The sequence below is a fragment of the Nyctibius grandis genome, chromosome Z (genome assembly GCF_013368605.1).
Source record: "Nyctibius grandis isolate bNycGra1 chromosome Z, bNycGra1.pri, whole genome shotgun sequence".
Lineage (NCBI taxonomy): Eukaryota > Metazoa > Chordata > Aves > Nyctibiiformes > Nyctibiidae > Nyctibius > Nyctibius grandis.
Window position 1 is genome coordinate 11,247,525 of NC_090695.1, and position 23,051 is coordinate 11,270,575.

At 36.5% G+C, this 23,051-nt stretch overlaps 1 protein-coding gene across 1 annotated transcript in view; it reads left to right on the top strand.

The window, feature by feature from the left end:
- SPEF2 (sperm flagellar 2) overlaps positions 1-23,051 on the top strand; it is a 60,911-nt gene that overhangs the window by 5,701 nt on the left and 32,159 nt on the right. The window contains 12 exon segments of the mRNA XM_068423428.1: positions 886-1,026; positions 2,014-2,093; positions 3,016-3,232; positions 8,378-8,566; positions 9,741-9,928; positions 11,633-11,801; positions 16,488-16,707; positions 17,206-17,336; positions 17,550-17,628; positions 20,275-20,348; positions 21,157-21,260; positions 22,120-22,367. Of these exon segments, the coding sequence (XP_068279529.1) occupies positions 886-1,026; positions 2,014-2,093; positions 3,016-3,232; positions 8,378-8,566; positions 9,741-9,928; positions 11,633-11,801; positions 16,488-16,707; positions 17,206-17,336; positions 17,550-17,628; positions 20,275-20,348; positions 21,157-21,260; positions 22,120-22,367 (1,840 nt within the window).

The following is a 23,051-nucleotide window of genomic DNA, read 5'->3' on the forward strand; positions in this document are numbered from 1 at the left end:
ATTGTTGCTGCATGAACAAGAATGAAAAAAAAATTCCCTTCATGTATCTAGAAAAGAAAATACAAGCAATATCCAATGTATTTTCAAAATAAAATTTTAAAATAAAATTTTTAATATCTTCTTTGATATATTACATATTATTTTTTTAACTTTCTTTGACTTTTTGTAAAAAAACTTTTTTCCCACTCAATTCCACCTTTAACTGCATGTATCTGTCATGCACTTTAACTAGTGTAATTTAAATGTTTGTTACTTCCTGATCACCTGAGACTCATTGTTCAGCACTAATATTACCTAATGGTATTCTCAGTTTCTGTGCTGAATTCTAACCTGAAACAGGTACCATACTAGAGCTAGAATTTAATACAAGCACTTAAATGCCTATTAGGCACTGAACACAAACTATTTTTCTTTACAGATGTGCTTCTATTGCATCACACTATTTGTTAATGCGGACATAGCATATATAGATGTACCATTTTCTCATAATGATACTTAAAAAATATATCTTCATCCTCAAATATTGAGGACATATACTAGCATATTGCTAAGCTGTTGAATTATTCAGAATGTAGAATGATACTTTAATTTCAAACGTATTTTACAACATCTATTTTTTGATATAAAAATGGTAATTTATGAGTACAGTGGCTGAGAATATTCTTGAGACAAGGTTAAACTGTGGACAAAGATGCACTTTAAAAAAACAGAGAAGTCATTTAGTAAAGCCTGGAGCCTGATACGCTCTTCTGCTTTCTTCCTAGAAGATTTTATTCCTTATGGCTTAATTACATTTACTTCATAGATATGAGGGTACTATATTAGAGCCATATGGTGTATTTTGTTTCAACATAAGTATCTGAACACATGATGTTGAATATTCAGCATCGGTTAGGAAGAAGAAGACAAAACGAAATAATGGCCAGGATTCAAGCAGCCGTTATACAGGTTCCAAAGCCACCACCAAACCGCACCATAAAAGCTATTGAAGCCAAAACATTCCTAAAGAAGAAAAGAGAAGCAGAGGTAACTATCACCTATGTTCTTTTAATGTTAATTATATGAACTTGCAAAACATATCATGTTCTGGGAGCATTTACACTCACAAATATTGTACTTGTACCATCCAAAAACTGATATAACTGTTACAATGATACTGTAGACTCAACCAGTGAAAACTGGGCTAAATATGAATATGATTATGATTCTGCATTTGTTACTTAGGAAAAACTTGTTTTGATGTAAGAGAAAATTCTTATTGAATAAATACCATAGGTAGGTACTAATTAAACTGCTGACAGTATTTCAGCTTCTAGTCTAGTGAGTCGAATATGTGAAATAATAGCGTTAGTGTTTCCTTCTCGTTTGTTCATGCCATAATATAACACACTGTAAAATGGTCTGCTCTATCAAAAATGTTAATAACAGTTGAAATTTACTATAGTCTCAGGTCAAATCAAGAGGTGATGGCAATGCAGCAATCAAAAAAACCCCAGAATTCTGAATTATGTATAATGCTGAAGGGTACTTGGATTGTAATCTGACATTCAATGGATCATATTGTCATCAGGATTCCAAATATTACCAGTTCTTCAACTGCACAACCGAGACAGATGCATTTAAATGTAGGATTTAGGAACACAGTTGCCTGAGTAACTATCAGGGATGAATTCAAGCTACTAAATCTAAAGCAGATCATAGCCCAGAATGTCTTGTTTCAGATCCCTGAATGGTGGGATGCTAAAGCCCTATGTAAAATCAGAATTATCCTGCAGAATGAATAGCTGACAGGTACAGCTAAGAAAAGGAGGGAGGGAAGGAAATGAAAGGTAGAAGGAAATAGTCTTGCCTTTTTTTCTTGATCTAGATGATGCTTAAATATATTTTCAGTGTAAAACGTTCTGTTGTACTAACATGACGTAAAAATAATTCACTAATACTTACTCTGTTGAACCTTCCTTGTGATGCTTTGTGAAGAGAAAAAAAACATTGGATTTTGTGTTATTCCTTCAGGACACATACAAGGAGATTAAAAAGTTTGAGCAGTCAATGGCAGTAAAGGCCTCTGCAATACACAGCGAAGTTACTGACAGGTAATATTTGGATACTAAGTTGTTACGCTTAGACAGAGTCCTGCCTCAGGTGCCTGCTATCTATATAGACAGCTACTTGAAGAAACCGTAATGGCTTGTTTAGCTTAAACTGATTTTTCTTTGAATGATTGTCCCACTAGCACTGCAAGTTTTCCATCTCCAGCACTGTTACAGTGTTTTTACCTTACCTATAGTAAGGTAAGGGTAGTAATAGGGATGGTTCAAGTTTCCTTCTCTCCTTTTTACCATATATGCAGCAACAAAGGGCGCAAAGTGCATCTCCTTCTCTGTTCATTTCAGTCATTGAGTCTGTAAGGTCAGTTAGGCTTGCAGAGAGAAGAGAATGGTTGTGTGTGTATATAGATAGCAACACATTTCAAAGAAAATAGAGAGAAGTAGCCTTTCTCCTTAGAATTATGTTATCTGTATGTTGATTTATTTGTGAATAATTTTGAGTAATAGCCTTTCTGTCCCCTTTAGTGATATGTATACTATATTTAGAAGAGGTGGCACTCATGCATACTGCAGTGGATACTTCTGCGTGTAAACAACCTGTGATTAATAATTCTGCAAAGTTGCACTCAGAAAGTATGGGTATATTGAATAGTAATCCATCTTTCTGTGATATTCTGTGAGCCATCCTAATTTCCTATTTCTGAAGAACTTGGCTTCATATTAGCAAATTAATTAATTGACATTTGGTTCAAGTTAGTGCTGGAGCCCTCCTCTGGACTTCATGGGGATTGTGGGGCACAAGGGCATCAAGAAGTAGCCACAGTACCTACAAAGAGTGTTGGCCAAAATAATTCTGTTTTGCTGTCAGACTTGCATATAACTAAACAAGGATCTGTATGAAAACACGTTTAAGAACTGTAATTCCTATGAAGTCAGTGATCTTTTTCTGTTTAATCTTTTCAATCAGTGATATACAAGAATCATTGCAAACACAGAAGTTGCAAGCAACAACCCTAGAAACTGCAGCACAGACAGCAACTGAGCTGTTAAATGTTTATTCAGATGATGAATATATAAGAAAAATTCAAAAACGTTTGGAGGAAGATATGTTGGCTAGAGAACAACGAGAAAAGAGACGACGAAAAATGGTAATGGAACAGTTGATAGCACATGAAGCACAAGAGGTGAGAAAATGTATGCTGAAGTATATAACCCATGCACAATTAGTAATCTAAAAATTTGCTTACAAATATAAAAGAATGGTGTTTTTAGAGGGTTGAATAAAATTTGGAGGGGATAAAGGAAGGTATATACACTTATCTCTGAATATAGCTTTTATTCCAACCATTGCCTTTCCTTGAAAAGTATGGAAGGTTGTCCATTCTTTCTTGCCACCTTTATGTCATAATTCATCCTTATAAATTGTAAAAGACCAAGTGAAGGCAGCAGAGCTAAGATTATTAAAAATGAGTTGAAAACCTGCCTTCTGTTTCCTACCCTCCCCCTGCCCTGCCCAAGTTGAACTTTAAACTGCCAAAATGTGTACTGTTTCTGAAGAAGGTACTAATGACAAACAACAAACACAGCATTCCTCAGTTGAAAACGTGTATTTACAAATATCTCCTGTAAAGTTTTAGATCTGAACTGGTTGAATTCTGAAATGGTTGTGCTGGGTGCCATGAAGAAGGAAAACACTTATTTTGCAGATCAGAGTTTTGATTTTTGATGTTTTATGGAATAGAAGATGTATCTCAGGAGGATGTCCACATTGTGTCCAAAAATTAATGTTGCAGGTTATTCCATTGGAATCCTGTCCTGAAAAGCAGCAAGGCTTTTCAGATTCCTCCTCAGACACTCCTCATTCAAAAAACAGCTTTTAGATTACTGATTTCACAGATCTTCTTTTTAGTAATGATTGCATCAAACAGAACCTTGTAACTTACTAAATTTCTGTAGTTTCTAGTTATGTTTTTTCTTAGTATTGGACTGTGAGCCCTTAGCTTAGATCATATATGTTGAACCCAGTGTAGCTGAGCCTGTCTCCTCTGGTGTTGCATAATAATAGCACTTAAGATGTGTGGCATCTCTGGAAAGGAAAAGTATGAAATTATATATGTATACACACAGATATATATTTTTAAGCATTGGCATGTAATGTTTGGAGATGTTTTTGGAGCTGTTAAGAAAAAATTTAATTTGCTGGGGTAGACATCTAGAAATTAGATGACTTCTCAATATCTGTCCCCAACCTGTATTCTATGAAAAACTGCGAACACCTGTAGCAGCTTAGACCAAGAGTCCACCTGTCCACATATCCTGTCTCTGAGCTGTCACTCAAAGAGATTCTGTGTGATGTTCTTGTTGATATGCATAGGGCATGCAGAAGTTTTGCAACCCAGTTGTCTGAAATCACTGTACTACCAAAACACTCTTTACCTGCTATCAGTGATTGCAGCCCCAGCGTAACCCCAGCAGACTGGAGTAGTGGTTCCAATAGCCTTGGATATCAGCTAATGACCACATGGCCAGCAGCAGCACTGAGGCATTTGGTGGATACAGCAGCTGAAAGACAGCCAGTGCTTTTGAGGAGATCAGGCAGCCAGTCCACCCGCAGTTGTAGTAGGGGACTTGCCAGTTTGAAGATGGAGGAATTGTTGCAATGTGCTGCCAATCAGACTGGTTCCAGTGAGGCTCCAAAGCAAGGCAAAAGTAACCATAGTGTTCCTAACTTCCCAGGAAGAAAAATCAGCATTGCTGTGGAAACAACAGAAGTCACAGACTGCAGGAATTAGAAGGAAAGACAACTGAGCAGTTGACTGGAACAGCAGTCTTACCAGATCAGAGAATCTATTCAGTGCTAATTTGGTTCTAAATTAGCAGGGGAAGAGGTGACCAGCTGGGACTCTGATTTCAACAATTATATGTTGCTTGACTTAGAAAAGTGTGAAGCAAATTGAGATATTTTCTTTTTTTTCCTTTTTAAATTAAAATAAAAATATACAAAATAGTTGAAAATTACTTTATCCTTCCATTAGACGTTGAACCAGAAAGGATTTTCAGGCTAAAATTGTAGCTTTCTTGTAGACACTAGGGTCAGAATTTACCTATGCTGCATAAAACTTGAACACCCCATCCCAGGCCATGGGATTGTTTAGAATCAAATGAATTTCCTCCCTTCAAAGTGCTTTAATCTGTTTCATGTCCATATGTATAAACCTCTACTAGAAGAATCTTATTCCAGTTTTTGAGTTTTGGCACATTACAAGCTGTAGTACAAGTTGGAGCATGGGAGAAAAAATACTTTAAAATTACGTGACACTCCTCTATGCGGAGCACACGGTGATGCCAGTCAGATTTTCATAGGCAGGAATTGAAAGTGTTTAACAGTAACATGGCTTCATCCCAACTGAATCTTTGATCTCCATTATTTCAACAAAGTATCTGTTCTAAGTACTCATTGTTTTTAAATGCTCTGTTCAGATTTTATCATCTCTCTAAATTTAAAAAGTTATCAGGAAGAAGTGACTGTCAGCAATAAATTGAGAAGATGAAAATGGGAGGGGAAATGAATTGTTACTAGATTATTGCTTGTAACCAAATAGTTTATGTATGCTAAGCTATAAGTGTTGGTCATAAAACTTAGGACTACACAACAGGAAAGAATTGTTTAATTTGTATTTAAATTAAACAAGGAAATAGAAAAATAGTAAAACGTGATAATGAAAAACATGAAACATATACACATTAATGCTTGGCCACTGGATGCCACTGTTGTCTCAAGTAGGTAAATGGAAAAAGAAGGTGTGTATTATGCTTTCTCAGTAGTAATTTTTCAAATGATTACTAAGATGTCCCATTTACAATATTTATGATTTATTCAGACAGAAAGTTGATGTAAAAAGTTAGGTCAAATAATTATGCTACGATTTTTATTCTGTCTCCTAGTAGTCCTAGAAGTTTCAAGACTTTTCAGCCTTGGATTTTAGTACTTTGTCCATTCCTGTTTGTATGAAAAATAATTACGAATACTTCACTCCTCTGTCCAATAAGCACCCTTTTTGAAATGATGTTTGGTGTTCTGAGTCCTAATTTATCCATTGTGTAGCTCTAAGTTAATTACCTTTTCAGATATTCTTGTTTCTCAAAAATTTCCTGCTGACTCTTTTTAGGCCTACTCATCATGTCCAAATACTTGATTACCTGATTGAAGTTCTCTACCCTTCAGTTAACAAAGAAAAGGTCTCTTTTGGGTGCTCTGAAGTGTTCTAAAGGAGCATCTTCCCATTTCCTTTATAAAGAGCTCATTCACTTAGATGAGATGCTTTGATTTTTCACTGGGCCAACTGTTTGCACCATACAGTTGATGGTTTGAGTACGACAAATGACCACTCTGTTAGGGTGGCTCCTTCAATCCTCTGTGAATTAGGATTTAAAGAACAATTTTCCTCCAGTGGAGTACTTCTTGCTGTACTAATCCATGGTTGGGGATAAGCAGTTGCAACTAAAGAAAACAAAGGATATTTACTTATAATAGGAAGCAAGCTCTGTGCATTCTCTACTGTTCTTTGAAATCTTAATGAAATACTGAGTCCAAAGAAGCAGTGGATAGAACTGAGACAGCCAAGGGCATCATGTCTCCTTTTATTGCCTTGATTTCATGAATATAAGAGACCAATGGACAGATTAACTCTTCAGTAGGCAGTGCTACTGGAAAATGTTGTCACTTGAATTGTATCAAATGACACATAGGATGAATATGAAAATGTCCATATAGAATTGTTACTATTGCATTCTTTTCCATTTCAGTTGCATGGATGATGATAATTCTGTGCATAGAAAAATAGTGTATGAACAGTACACTAAAAATAGAGTACAAAGCAAAACACATTCAAAATTAGATGCTCATTTTGTGATAAGCTTTGTAGGGAGACAATATTGCATGCAGGTGAAGCACTCTGGGATTAAAGCCTGAGATGATTGCATCTTTGCCGTTAGAACTATCATGCAGTGTCATGAGATTCAGTGCTAGAGAACGGGAGTGCAAAGCTCACATTTTGGCTAAAATAAGCAAAATGTTGAGATATCTTTATATGAGATTAGTCTTCAAGTCATCAGTATTTAATTGGAATGTATTTTATTCTCAGCAGTTGTAAAGGCAAAGGAACTTAAAAATATGGACAGAGTTTTGTTTCATAAATATTGGCTTCTCCCTAACATCAACACTAAAGTTCTAAATTTATTAGAAAGTTGTTGTTCTTATTATTGGAATTAATGTTTTTTATACTACTGCTAACTAACTTTACCTGTCCCTCTTTCTTAAGAAAATGAATTTGAACTCTTCAGATCGGTTCCCAATTTAGGTCCTTAAATTTGAACTTGCATTTCATAGCAGTTTTGCTGCATCTGAAACAAAAGTCCAGGGAATCAGAAATTTCCTCTAAAATTCTGCTGTAGGAGTGATATTTGGCAATGCACCTTGAAAGGCAAGCTGGTGCTTTTGCTTAGAACTCAGAAGTAGTTCTGGACTGTGAAAGTAGTGAGGCAAAACTTTAGGTTAAGTTAGGCATTAGTTTAGATACCAAGTGTACAGAAGTGTAGTAGTGAGAAGATACTATTATGTTTTGTCAAGTACTTTGAGAAGTAACAGTCCACAGCCGTCAAAATGTTTGTGCACACTGACCATGCTTCAAGCCACGGTTCAGAATGATTTTCTTGTAGTACTGAATAGGGGATTCTATTCATGTCCCAGTGAGAACCCTAAAACAGTTACCTAGAAGTCTTGTATTTTCCTCTGTTCTGAATGCTTCACTATATTCTCAGTCTCCTGAATGGAGGAGATAATTACTGGAATCCCAAGAAAGAAGGAAAAAGTCCAAACCTCTAGAAGAAAAGACTGATCAAAGATCCAGCAGAGTATGGCTGAGAATGGGGACTAGTGGAGAGCAGGGATAAGTACGGGAAATTATGACTGTTAATGATTTGAGGAAAGGGTGTATCTTTACATTCAGAAGCAATTATTTGAAATATCCTGCAGTTTCTTTGCACACAGGAAATACCTAAGTTAAAATTGAGTTAATCTAAACAAATGTATTTTTACTGAGCATCTCAGCTAACACATATTTGGAATTCAGTTCCATAGTTCTACAATTCTTGTATAGTTTACAAAAATAGTACTCATAAATAGATATATATGTTTCGGATTTATGTATCAAATGCGCTGGTAAATGCAGTTTTACGACTCCCTTCATATTTCTCATACGAGACACCAATGAGTTGTCTACGAAATAGTTTATAAGCTGTGCTTAATACTATTATTTTTTGTCTTTTAGGAGGCTTACCGTGAGGAGCAACTTATTTACAGACTAATGAGACAATCTCAGCAGGAGCGGAGGATTGCTGTTCAACTCATGCATGTTCGACATGAAAAAGAGGTGTTAAGGCAAAACAGAATTGTCAGGGAAAAACAATATGAAGAAAGACGACTGAAAGAATTCCAGAATGCTCTTGATAGAGAAGCGGTAAAAGATTATTTGTTCCCTGAATTGCTGTAGGACTGTTACAGTACCTTCCTGTTATAAAATGGAATTTGTATTGTCAAGTGTTAGAATTTAGGACTTTTCTAGGTACAGAGTGATATAATAATGAATATATTGCTTTTATCTAGGTTCAGAGTTACAGCTAAGTTAATGAGGCATAAAACTGAGCAACTTAAAGTCTAATTTTGATCTTTTCTTCCAAACTAATTTTAACTTTGTAGGGAAACATCTCTGTATGCTAAGGTTAAAAGGCACAGTCTTGCAGAGGCAAAATGACAGAAGACAATGATATAAAATCTTGTTTCAAGAATCATGTTTTTAATTTCCTTTAGATGTGACATCCATTTTTCACAACTACTGGAGGAGTTTCACTCATGAGTGCTAATTTCTACCCGGGAGCTTGAAGTTGATTAATAAATTAAAAGAATTCATAATCCTGTGGCAAATCGCCAAGTGCTATGCCCATGGTAGGCCATAATGTGATGGTAGTGCTCTTACTTTGCTCCTGCCAAAAACAGTTAGCAGCTCCAAATCTTCCAACACAGGTGGAGTCCTAAATAATCAGCAGCTATAGCTATTGATTACAACATCTCTTTTAGTATGTTTTTGGTCAAAAGGAACACACCATCACAGGAACTACTGATTATTTTCTACCATGACCAGAGACCTTTCTCAAAGATCAAACAACATCAATAATATCAAATTATTTGCAGATCAGAATCCTGTAAGTTAAATTACTTGTCGCATATTCTAAATGAGTATTCCATTGTGGGTTTCAGTGGAACTAAGCATCTGCCAATGCATTTTCAGGGTTGTTCCTCAGAAAGAGTAGACAGCATCATTTCATTTTTCCTTGCCCTGCAAGCGCTGAATATGTTCTTAATCTGTTTGTCATGAAAGAAGTAATATATTTCTGCTTTATTTCATTGTATTTTAGCAGTTAGAAAGCAAACAAACTGGAATTTGTAGAATGAATAGAAATTTTTAGATTTTTTGTATGTGTTAATCTGCTTGCTGGATATCCAACTCTGGTGAGAATCTAGCTGTTTTCATTTCTTGAGCTAAAGGAGTAAGTTCATTTTTGTTTCCAGGACTGTCTACTTCTGCACTTTCATTTTCTTTGCAATCTCAAATTACTCTTTCAAAAAAATTCTAGGCTCTGGCAGAAAAAGAAAAAATTGATTTTGAAAAACAAATTATCGAAGAAAGAGAACGTCATGAGAAAATCGCTGTTGAAAGAGCTCAGGCTCGTTATAAAAAGCATTATTCTATATGTTGGGAAGTGATCGACCAAATTGTTGATTTGTCCACAAAAGTAGGAGAATATCGTATACTGACAAACAAGTGAGTATGCTAGTTTTTAGGCAAAACTAATAGCTGTTAGGTAGCTGTTAGATTTCATTATTCAGAGTGGTTTAAGCACCAGAAACATCTTACCTATATTCTCAGGTATCTTACAGGACAGCTTCAATTTGTTTGCGTGGGAAAATGATGATATTACTTTAGTGTGAGGATTCACTGATGTGTACTACAGGGTGAACAAATGCTAAAGCCTTAGCATAATTTCTTGAAAACTTAACTAACTCGAATCCTTAGGAGATCAAGATTCACTAGTCCTACCGCTTGTGGAACTACTGACTTCCTTTTTTTATGAACAGATTCCTTAGTTTAAAAGTTAAAAACTGAGTGGTGTCCATCTTATTCTAGACTGCTCGACTAGCTGAGCGCTTCCCCAGTGTAATATAAACAGAATGAATATCCTAAGATATATCAGCCTGCCTGGACTGTCCTAAAAGTAGCAACGCAGTCCAGAATCTTCAGTCTCTTACATGCTGTGATTCCCTCTTCTGATGGACACTTTGCACAAGGTTTCTGAGCAGGTCCTAAAAAGGCAGCAGCCTCCCAAGTGCCTGTGCTGTAGGATTGTTTCCAAAACACAGAGTGGGGCATTGCTGCTGCTGTTCTTTGATTAGTATTCAGTGACTAGACTATGGAGTAAGCTTTACAGCATTAGAAAGTATGCCAAAATCTTCATTGCCTTTTAGTGTAATTGTGTGTTAAAATAATAAAGCTGTAACCATATGAAATACATATGATTATATTTTATGAAAATTATATCAATTTAGGCCCAGTAGGTACTTGATAAAGTAGTCAGCCTAGACATGGTTTAGAGATGGTTTGATGACTTCCTTTTGTGACACAGTCATGGTTCCGGTGTTAGCTAGTGTCAGATTTGCTTGTACTGAGTGGTGCACGACAATATGTACAGATACTTGAAATATCTTTCCCAAATATGCATATCAAGGTGGTATGTTGCATTTACTGCCACTACAGGTATGTTTTGTCTGTGTTTCTGTGCATTTCTATTGTGCAGGATGCATGTAATGTGTATTCAATTATTTTTGAACAGCACATGCAGAGTTTATTTAAAGCTGTAACACTCCACTAACTACAAGCATCACTGAAAAAAAGAAAGTCCAAATTGATGTAATCTTAAGAAATAATAGAAACCTTCATTTTGAGTGTATTTAGCAGCCATGGAATTCTAATGTGACGTATGTCAGCATCCTGTTTGTGTTTAGCTTGCTACTATATGCAGTTTGTCTTGTTTCATATGAATATTTTTCCTTTCTAAAAGAAAAAAAGGAAAGAGTTTAATTACTCATCTAACTCTGAATTAATTTTAGCTTCCAGGAAAAAAATTGTATAGATTTTTGATGAGGGGAGGTGTTACTCCACAAAAAGGAAAAATAATTTGGAGCAAGGAAAAAAAGCTATAGCGAAACTGTTACTACAGAGCTCTGCCAGCCAAATACTGTGTGATGATACATTTGTGAAAATACGGAAGCCTACAAGTACCTACTGCTATCATAGAAGTAACCAATCACTTATAAAAAGCTGTAATAATTATAGAAAGCACTATATATCTAGTTTAGCATATGCTTGTTTCATGATTGTGGTTCTTGTAAATTTGAGTCTAATATTCTCAAATATCTAACTCCTTTAATTTTTGTTTTGGAACTCATTCTTTTTCTTCTTCTGCTGCAGCAAAATTCCATTAAAACTGATGTGTGATTGGAAGGAATTTTTTTTTAATGGAAAACCAATATATGAACAAGCTTCAATTCAATCTTTGCCAAATGAACCAAGCCCGGAAAAACTTGTAGAGCTGAATAAAATGAACCTGTTAGATGAAAAAGATTATGATGAATATAAGGTACATCAAACTGATAAGACATAATGGAAAATAATACATCTTGATTTTTCGTAATCATAAACATTTTGTGTGGTGTTTCATTTGTATATTTTGCTAGTTTCTGATATCAGAATTTGACATGCCGTTTCTTTTCACTGCATGAGGTTCTATATGAAATATACGGCTGTATTTTATGCTAGTAGCACTGGAGAGCTGGTGCAGTTTTAAAACCCTGTTGTAATTTCTTTCTTGTATATGACACTGATTATATTTCTCTCTTGAGTTCGTAGGACCAATATGTAAATTGCAATGCAATTAATTTTTAGCTAATTGATATTTGGAAGTGTGGTTAATGCTACCACATTTGAAAATGCAACAGAAAGTAGACAGCAAAAGCAAGTAAAATTAAATAATGTGTCTGTAACAAAACCTGATAGTCTTAATTTCAGCAATTTTGAGTGAAAGCTTTCTAACAAGATTTATCGGTTTGGGTGATCCATTTATTTTAAGATGGTAATGTTTATGAAAATTATTAAAAATGGCTGACATTTTTGTTAACCTCCTATTAGAATACAAGTAACTATTTTTCAGGGTTCCTTAAAACTTTGACTTTACAATACACTATGAAATTTCACAAGTGAAAGATGAAGGATGTTTCCCTGTATTGTAATGTATTGTATAATTTTTTCCAAATTAATGATGTTTTTCTTTGGAAAAAAAAATCCTGCTATGCATTTAGTCTTTTCAAATAATCTGTTTAACTAGAATATGGCAAAATCAGTGCAAATAACCTGTCTTTGACTTGTTGGGAAATTATAACTACAAAATATATGTATCTATGCTTTTAGCCACATCCTGAACCTGAATTGTTACATTTTCTTTTGCAATGAGTCTAGACGTTTATTACGAGTTTCTGTGATGAATGCCTGATAGCTCAAATTACTTTGGTTTCAATCTTAATGTATGTTTTTCTGATTTGTCTATTTATAAGGTCCTTGTACAGACCATATCAACTCATGCAATGAATTTCATGATCAGTTTCTTCAGGTGAAAAGAGACCTGTTGGTATATAAGACCAACAGGGAGGATATACAGGACAGACAGGCAGGAAACAGTTACTGAGGAGCACTAATTAAAAATGAAGTTTTCCAGTCATATTGTTGTTTATATTACAAAGACCTAGCAGTCTTCTCTAGATGTAAGGGCACTGGAGGTCATAAACATTTAATGATACGTTTAAAACCTCTTTTTCACTACCAGTTTTTTTCAAATGCTCATTAACGTAATTAATTTTTTTTTTCCAGATGTTAGTCTTATGCCTTTCTGCATCAGTATTCATGAAAAGCTTGTATCATATGTAAGCTTGTATCATCATTAACTGGCTGGGTGGCTAGGCCCAAAGAGTTGTGATGAATGGAATTAAAGCCAGTTGGTGGCCAGTCATAGGTGGTGTTCCCCAGGGCTCAGTACTGGGACCAGTTCTCTTTAATATATTTATCAATGATCTGGACGAGGGGATCGAGTGTACCCTCAGTAAGTTCTCAGACAACACCAAGTTGGGTGGGAGTGTTGATCTGCTTGAGGGTAGGAAGGCTCTGCAGAGGGATCTGGACAGGCTGGCTTGATGGGCCAAGGCCAACTGTATGAGGTTCAACAAAGCTAAGTGTTGGCTTCTGCACTTGGGGCACAACAACCCCATGCACCGCTACAGGCTTGGGGAGGAGTGGCTGGAAAGCTGGCGGAAAGTGGCAGAAAAGGACCTGGGGGTGTTGGTCAACGGCTGTCTGAGTATGAGCCAGCAGTGTGCCCAGGTGGCCAAGAAGGCCAACAGCATCCTGGCTTGCATCAGAAATAGTGTGGCCAGCAGGACTAGGGCAGTGATGGTCCCCATGTACTCGGCACTGGTGAGGCCACACGTCGAATACTGTGTTCAGTTTTGGGCCCCTCACTACAAGAAAGACACTGAGGTACTGGAGAGAGTCCAAAGAAGAGCAACGAAGCTGGTGAAAGGTCTAGAGCACAAGTCTTATGAGGAGCAGCTGAGGGAACTGGGGTTGTTCAGCCTGGAGAAAAGGAGGCTGAGGGGAGACCTTATTGCTCTCTACAAATACCTGAAAGGAGGTTGTAGTGAGCTGGGTCCTAGTCTCTTCTCCCAAGTAACAAGCAATAGGATGAGAGGAAAAGGCCTCAAGTTGCACCAGGGAGGTTTAGATTGGATATCAGGAAGAATTCCTTCACTGAAAGGGTTATCAAACATTGGAACAGGCTGCCCAGGGAAGTGGTTGAGTCACCATCCCTGAAGGTATTTAGCATAGATGTCGTGCTTAGGGACATGGTTTAGTGGTGGACTCGTCAGTGCTAGGTTAACAGTTGGACTCGATGATATTAAAGGTCTTTTCCAACCAAAATTATTCTGCAATTCTATATGATGTGTAAAATTGTAGACACCAATTCATGCTTATGTCTTCTAAAAATCAAACAGCTAATACCTTCAAAGTATTGCTTCTAGATAAAAGTGTATTGGCATGGCATTCTGGTAAAGTTTACTCTGATTTTCTTAACCCTGGAGAAAAAAAGCCCAGCACAAGCAATTTGGCGTCTCTCAAAAATAATAAGTTTACATTAGGAATACTGACTACAAGTGTCAAATATATTTGATAAAATACAAGAACAAAATACAGTGCTATCAGTCTGCTGCACATTCCACATTAGACTGAGCTTGAAAATATTTGGAAACTACCACATCATCAGTTGTGGCTGATCATTTCATAAATTACTGGAATGACCCCAAACACATGTAACAGTAGGCACTACTCAAAATATCAAATAATTTCTAGTTTCGATTGAGAGTGTTGGCCAGGAGTTCTATAACTCTCACCTGGATACCTGAAAACTTGTTGATGACAGGTAAGCTACTTTAGCTAAAGAGGTACATTCTAACAATCTTCTGGTTAAAAAGGCAAGAAATCTGAAAGGTGAGTACTTTGAATGGGGAGCCCATTCCATTTGGAATTCATTTTTCCTACAGGTCTGATAGAATTTAAAACAACTGATCCACCTCTACTTCTATGTTTAAGCAAGAATGGTTCAGACAGGACAAGGATTTGTTTTTTTTAAGCATGTCTTTTAAATTACATATTAAGAAGTACGTTTTCTGAGATATGTTGGAGAGGGGATATTGTGCAACTCAAAAATATTTTTTTTGTTTGTTTTTACTGATTACAAATAGATGGTATGTTCATTTAGAGTGGTAATAAGTTACATTGTGTTATTCTATCTAAGGCACATACGTTCAAAGTCAACACTGATCAAGTCCTGTTAGTAGAATGTATGCTGTGGCAATATTTAATTCAGGATAGTAAGTTCGGGAAAAGATTGCATGTTCTACCTGGAACATGAATTCAAAACATTATCTTTCAGTAGAGCTTAGAATGAAACTGGTTGCTTCTGCTGATGGTGATTAAATATTTAATTTATAGGATGATACAATTGTTGAGATTGAAAGGGATGGGGAGGTCATATAGTTTAACCTCTTTGCTCAAAGCAGGGCCAACTTCTGAGTTACATAAGGTTGCTCAGACCTTGTCTGGTCAGCTTTCAAGTATTTCCAAGGGTAGAGATTCCACAGACTCTGTGTGCAACCTGTTTCTGTGCTTAACCATTCTCATTGTGAACATTTTTTTCTTCATTTTTTTTCCTAGTTGGAATTTCTCTTGCTGAAACATTTGACTTTGCCTCTCAACCCTTTATTGTGCACCCCAAATGAGATGACAAGCTAGAATCTAATTTGGAATATCATTAGTCCACATATCTTCCAAACAGCTGTTTAGTAGCCTGCAACCAAATAATAAGTAATACAGAACTAGTATTACCCTTCATACTGAAATGTTCTCTTTTAGCTTCTCATAGCATAAACTGTATGCCAGGACTTTCCTAGTGTTATAAGACCCAGTACTGGTAGAGTAAATATTAGAGTGTCAAAAGCACAATTTTGTGTTCAGTTCTTTTGAGTACATCCTTCCATTCTCATCTTTCTCCCAATGTGTTTGTCAATAAGAGTATCTTTACTACCAAAACCTCATTAAGCTGTATGCTGGTGACTCATACCACTGATAAATTTATATTGGTCTCAGAGTAGATGAACTGGAAGTTTCTACTCAGTATTTTCTTCCCTTACTTTTTTTTTAATTATATGGTGGTTTGTTTGTTCTGGGTTGTTGGGTTTTGGTTTTTTTCTTTTCCTCTCTATTGAATGCGTGTTGGGCAAATATATTTATCTGAAATCTTTGTCCATAAAAATTTTCGAAGATTTATGTGTGATACCGGACAATAATGTTGCCCAGTTTTTAGAATGCTGAATATTGGGATACTGGGCTTCTATTCCAAAAATCTGCTACTGATTTATTCTGTGGTATTGATGAAATGATTTTTTCATGTTTATGGAATGAAAAAAAATATTCTAGGAATCTATGGTTTGTAGGAGAACTTGTCTCTCGTAGCTAGGTATTGGTGTATATCAATAAATGCTTAATGATTCTGACATAATTACAGCTTTTAACAAGAGTCTATTCTAAAACATATTTTGCTGTTTAGTACTATTCAGATTTGGTTCTTGTATGTATTGTGTTTATGTATAAATACATATATCTAGAAAGATGAAAGACAAGGCATACTGACAAATTATTTCCTAATTTGTCATTTATACAGAATATGACAGGGGAATGGTGCCCGACTGAAGAGAACAGTGAAAACAAACATCCTCTTAATCATAACATATTGGGTCATGTGCTTCGTAGACTGATGGAGATTTTCTATCCTTCAACACCCAAATCTTCACCACCTGTATTTCCTCCATTTCCTATCAAGGGATGTATTTTGGGAAAACTTTTTAGTGGAAAAACTACCTGTGTAAAGTTTATTGAAAAAGGTAGAGATTTTTTTTTCCTCAAATTCTCAAAAATGTTTATTTGTGCAAAAATCCCATTCTTACAATTAAAATCATTTGGGAAAATCCTTGCATTACTAATCCTTGAACCTCAGATGCATCTATATTTTGCAAGAGCTGATTGCAAGTTGTTCATTCATTATCTTTCAAAATAAGTTTAAAAACATCTGAACTTGAATATAGTGTTAATATAGTATTACTTTTGCTTTGAGAATTTAAAAATGCTTTTGGTAAACTTCTTTGAGGATGTTTGTTGTAGAAGAGACTAGCAAGATAGCTATGTAATTGTGGATACATACTGTGCAGTGCTTACAGAGACAGTGGAAACAACTTACATCAAAAGCCCAAATGAAAGGAATGGTGCATTGCCTTGCATGTAATAATACTGCCTTCTCATCATTAATTTAATTGCCAGTAATAGTCTCTCTCTATATATGCTTAACTCAAACTGTAAAGTTATCTATTTTTTTTGTGTATTAGTTTGCAATATTCAGGTACTATCTGTTGATACTCTGGTTCAGGAGGCTATTCAAGCTTTTCTTAAAAATGAAATGAAAAGTGAGCACAATGTGATTCCACAGGAAGCAGACAGTTCTGGGGGGAAAAATGAGGTAAGCATTTTTGTTAATTTTGGTTATGGCTCCCACGGGGAGATGAGAAAGAAATATACAAGGAAGAAAGCATATTGTTTCAATTTTTTACTCAATTTCAAACTTAATTTAAGTTTTGACTTACTTCAAGGGTCAGCTTGAATTGACAGGCTTTTTTTTTCCTGGAATGTGTAGTTTCCTTTCTAATACATTTCCTTCCATAATTCATACAAGGTCCAGAAGAACTTTTCAGAATCACCACTGAAAGTTCCAAAGACACTCCAAACAGAAACACCTATCAATGGAACCAAAGGTGCCTATATATTTTGTTTATATATGCATATATGTATTTATAAAATTTAATTTCAATCCTTATCCTATTAGATTTAAATGACAATTCCCCTTTCTCTTATACATTTGAGATAGTATCCATGACATCTGAGTTTTCACGGTAGCTCCCATTATGAATTTCCTTTTTCCACACATTCCTAGTGTCTGGGAGCAGCAAGTGCAGGCTGCTCCATGAAGAAAGGTGAGCTAGGTGACAAGGGCAGTAATGAAGCAGGAAGTGCCAACGTTCACCAAAAAAGAGTGAGGATATTGACTGAAGTCAGGGACACTATCAGGTCCGAAGACACTGATCAGAGTGAGCCTCAGTCTGGTGATAACTCAGCAATTCTGCCGATGAAGCAAGTCTGAGGTCAAGCCTGGAACTCAAGTCAGCAGGTGTGGATCAGGGTCAGAATCAAGAAGACAGGACACAGAGTGCAGACATGGCTGCTACACAGCTGTAGTGTACCACAGGCAGGGTCCAGGATCACAGCTTTGGCTTAAAAGCAGCTTCCAAATGAATGAAGGGCAAGCTCTCACCTCCCCTCCTTTTGCCTTTCTTTACAACAGATCTTACCAACAAAGGAATTGACACTGGGCTCAGCCACTTAAACTCAGAATCACAAAATGATTGAAGGTGGAAGGGGTTTCTGAAGGTCATCTAGTCCAATCCTCCTCCTCAAAGCAGGATCACTACTGCAGGTTATTCAGGACTGTGTTCAGCTGGATGCTGAACATCTCCAAGGAAGGAGACCCAACAACCTCACTGAGCAACTTGTTCCAATATTCCATAACCCTCACAGTTAATATGTTTATGTTTAAATGGAATTTCCTGTGTTTCAGTTTGTCCGTTGCCTTTTGTCATTTTACTTGGCACCACTAAGAAGAGTTTCTATTTTCTTTACTCCCCTCCCTACCCCAGATATTTCTACACATTGATAAGATTCCTCTCAGGCCTTCTCTTCTCCAGGCTGAACAGTCCCAGCTCTCAGCCTCTCCTCATATGTCAGACATTCCCAGACCTTAGTATTCATCTGGGCCTTTCTCTAAACCTGCTCCAGTACATCAATGTCTTTCTTGCACTGGGGAGTCCCGACCTAGACACAGCACTCCGGGTATGGTCTCACCGGAGCCATATCTTCTTAATGTAGTCGAGGATGCTGTTGGCCTTCTTTGCTGCAAGGGCACATTGCTGGCTCGTGGTCAGCTTGTTCTCCTCCAGGGCCTCCAAGCCCTCATCTGCAAAGCTGCTTTCAAGACAGTTGGCCCCCAGCTGGTGCTGAAAGCATGCAGTTTTCCTCACCAGATGCAGGACTTTGCATTTCCCTTTGCAGAACTTCATGACCGAGGTCCCTCTGAATGGCAGCACAACCATCTGTGCATCAGCCACTCCTTCCAGTTTTCTATTGACTGCAAACTTGCTGAGGGGTGCACTCTGTCTCATCATGCACGTCGTTAATGAAGATGTTAAACAGAATTGGTCTCAGAATCAGCCCTCAGGCTACACCACTCATCACTGTCTCTCAGCTGCACTTCACACTGCTGATCACAACCTCTTGAGCCTGGCAGTTCAGCCAGGTTTCAGGCCACCTCACTGTCCGCTTACCTAGTCCATACTTTTATCAGTTTGTCTATGAGGATGTTAAGGAAGACAGTGTCAAAAGTCAACGTAAACAGCATACGCTGACCAGCTCTCAACCACTGAGCCCGACACCTCATTGTAGAAGGGTGTCAGGTTAGTCAAGCATGATTTCCCCTTCATAAATCCATGCTGACAACACCCATTCGTCTTCTTGTCCTTAAAATACTCGAAATAGTTTCCATGCTTATTTACTCCATCAGTTCCTAGGGACTGAGGTGAGGCTGACTGGCTTGTACATCCTCAGTTCCTCCTTCTTGCTTTCCTTGAAGAGAGGAGGGACAGTTGCATTCTTCCAGTCCTGGGAATCTCCCCCAGTCATCAGGACCTTTCCAAGATTATTGAGAGTGGCCTGGCAGTGACATCAGCCAACTCCCTCAGCACGGGTAAGCGTATGCCGTCAGGTCCCATGGACTTGTTTATTTCCAGTTTATTTAAATGTTCCTTAAGCTGATCCTCCTCCACCAAGGCTAAGTCTTTCATGCAGCAGACTTTCCTGCTAGTCTCGGGGCTTGTGATACCTCAGTCTTTTGCATGTCTCTTTCAGCAGGCCCATGTTTTCTCTAGCTTTCCTTTTGCTGTGGAGACACCTGTAAAAGCCCTTCTTGTTCCCCTTCTGACTAGACATAAGACAGTCTAGTCTTCTTTTCCTCATGAGAACCATCAAGCATTGAAACAGGTTGCCTGAAAAGGTGGTGTAGTCTCCATCCTTGGAAATTTTCAAGATGACACTGGGTAAACAACTGAGCAACCTGGTCTGACCTTTTAACTGACACCACTTTGAGCAGAAGGTTGAACTTGACCTAGGTGACCTCCAGAAGTTTCTTCCAACCTGAATTAGTAAATGATCCCATGATTCTAACAATTGTAGACACCTTTTATATTGATTTGTTCAGAGAACAATAATGATGTATATACTTTTATTATTTATCTATAGTAATAAATTTTACAGTAATAGAATTGTCAAACTTTATGATGTACCTGTTATAGGCGATTGTCCTGTCAAAAAGGATCCATCTGGGCAAGAATTTAAATCAGATAACAGTCAGGATAGTCTGTCCAAGGTTTGTAATCCAGTTTTAACTTCTGCTTTATAAAGATGCGTTAGTTAAAATAGTTGTTACTTAAATGGTGATAACCTTTTATTCTGAATTAATTTATTGACTTCACTGCAAGCATTCTCTGTATGAGATATGAAAAGAGTTTATTATGAAAATCTATTCCAGTGTATGTTGGTTAGACTTGTACATACTGTTAAAATTCTGTACCTTCTCGTTAAATCTCACATTTACAAAAGTTGTGGTACTTTCTCTGTAATTTCTGCGTTAGCAAAAATGTATTCCTGATCTTGCTGCTGCCAAGCAGATCATTCATCCCATAACAAGGTTTCTTTTCTTTTTGTTCAAAAGTACTTAATTCTACAGTGATCTCTTTGACTTTATTGCTCACTGGAAAATACTTCAAAAGCTAAGATATAAAAGAATCCCTGTAGAACTAATTAAGTTAAATGCTGCTGTAGGAAGCAGTCAGTGGATTTATGGTAGTGAAAATCAGAATAAGCTTAGAAACAGGACACTTAATTTTTTATTTCTTGGCCTTCATATCCTTTGTTTCTCAACAGCATTTCTGTCTGGCATTTTCATGGGTGTAATGAAATCAGTTGGAGATTTGAATTAAATTAGGCTTTTTTTCCATCAGTTGAAACTATTTCTCCTTAATATAACAGTAAATATTAAATATAAATAAATAACACAATAAACATTAAATTGAAATAAATAAATATATACTGTATAAAGTAGAATCATACTCTTCTTAACAATGAGTGTTGTGAACATTCTGAGCATATTAGTCTTACACTGTACTCTTCCACAGCTATCTGTACGTGCCCAGCTTGGCGCCGCATCACAGAAATTGTTGAAGAAAGGAAAATGTATTCCCGATGAGTTACTAATTGACATCCTATTGGAAGCCATTAAGTACGAAATTGTGTAGCTTTTTTTCCTCAGTTATTTAGAATGTAATGACCAAGCTTGTAGTCCAGATTCAGCCATTTCTCTTTATTGAGGTATTTTTTGAACACTGGAGTCTTGTACTTGGAAAGTGGAGCTAATTAGTGCAGCTAGTTAATGCTCATTTTATGCCAGCAGTAGAATCTAGCCCTAAATTATGCAGACATTTTTGTACACTACTGAAGGTAAGTAAAAACATACATGACTATCACATAGTCATTAAATATAACTAATGCCTCTATTTTGTTTATTAGTTGGAAGATATTCAGCACGTGCTAGTATTTTTTCTTTTACATTTTTTTAGATGCATAATCCAAGCATTCATACTTAAGCAGTGCGATTGCTTATTTTTGTCTACTTTTGTTTGACAGAAAATTGTCTCAAATACCCTGATGTGCAATGAGCACTTCATTTCCCACATGAATATTATTTAAGTTATATTACTCCCATTAGTGTATTTTAAAGTTATGAAACAGATTTTGCTATATGTTACTTCAGTGCAGAAGTTAGTAGAGAAAATAGTGAAATTGCACCTCTGATCATAGTCTATATAGAGATCGTTTTTGGAAACTTTATTTTATAAGACAGCAAAAATTGTTCTGTTTTTGCTTTTTTTCCACTTTTAGTTAGGCTTGATGTTATTTTTCTGGTTTAAAATCCATTGCTTTACAGTTTAAGTTTTAACGATGTGTGTCATATTCTGTATTCCTTGGGATGTTTAATATGCTGAATTCAGAATGAAAGACTCCTAGGGCAAGCACTTCTTTAGGTGGTATTATTATGCTATCAATTCACTGTATAATTCTGATTCTTCATTTACTTTTAGCCAAATACCACCAGAGAAGGGGTGGATTGTGGATGGGTTTCCAATGACAATTAATCAGGCAAAGCTATTTGAAAAAGCCTACACAGGGGTTGATCCAGAAGCAAAAGATGCAAATCCTGGAAAGCTCTCGCTTGTTACAGATCCCAGAGTCCCTAACAAGCCTTCTGTTACCTCACATGCATTTGATGTTTCTATATTATTGGATATTTCCGACACCATGGCGCTGAAACGTGTGGCTGACTTGAAGTGTAAGTTTCCGACTACTTTTAACAAAGTTAAATGACAAGCAGATTCTGATGTATGAGGAATGTAAAGATTGTTATAATACTGAAATGACTAAATCGTGAGTACTTTGCAACATAATAGCAAGGCCATATTTTAATTGAAAATGCTAAATTATATAATATCGGTATTTTCTTCTGACAATTATGAAATTAGAAATTTTTTAGATTTCTTGGCAGCTTTATTCTCCATTTGTAAGGCCCCTTTTAACTTTTGCTGACTAATAGTATGTGACTAGGTATAAGGAACACATTAATCCCAAACATTATTTACCAGATATACCTGTAAATTGTACTTATTGGAGCAAAATAGCATTACTGCACAATTTCTCTACATCTCACAGTATTGCTTTCATTAATTGTGCATTATCATCTTGAATGCTTCCAGATTATTTCTAATAGTCTGATTTGTTTCAGTCAAAGGCGGATCAGAAGTCTGCAAGTGCATGTGTATATGCTGGTTTGTATTTGTACTGAATTCTCACTGGAGCTGAGATAGCACAGTGGCTGGTGTTACATATCATATAAAACAACAGCTGGAAAAATTGCTAGTTACAGGAGATGCAGAAATATGCCTCATTACAAATGAGTATATGTGAATAGTATTTTTCTCCAGGAGACACATTTGGAAAGGGATGAAGGAAAGGATAA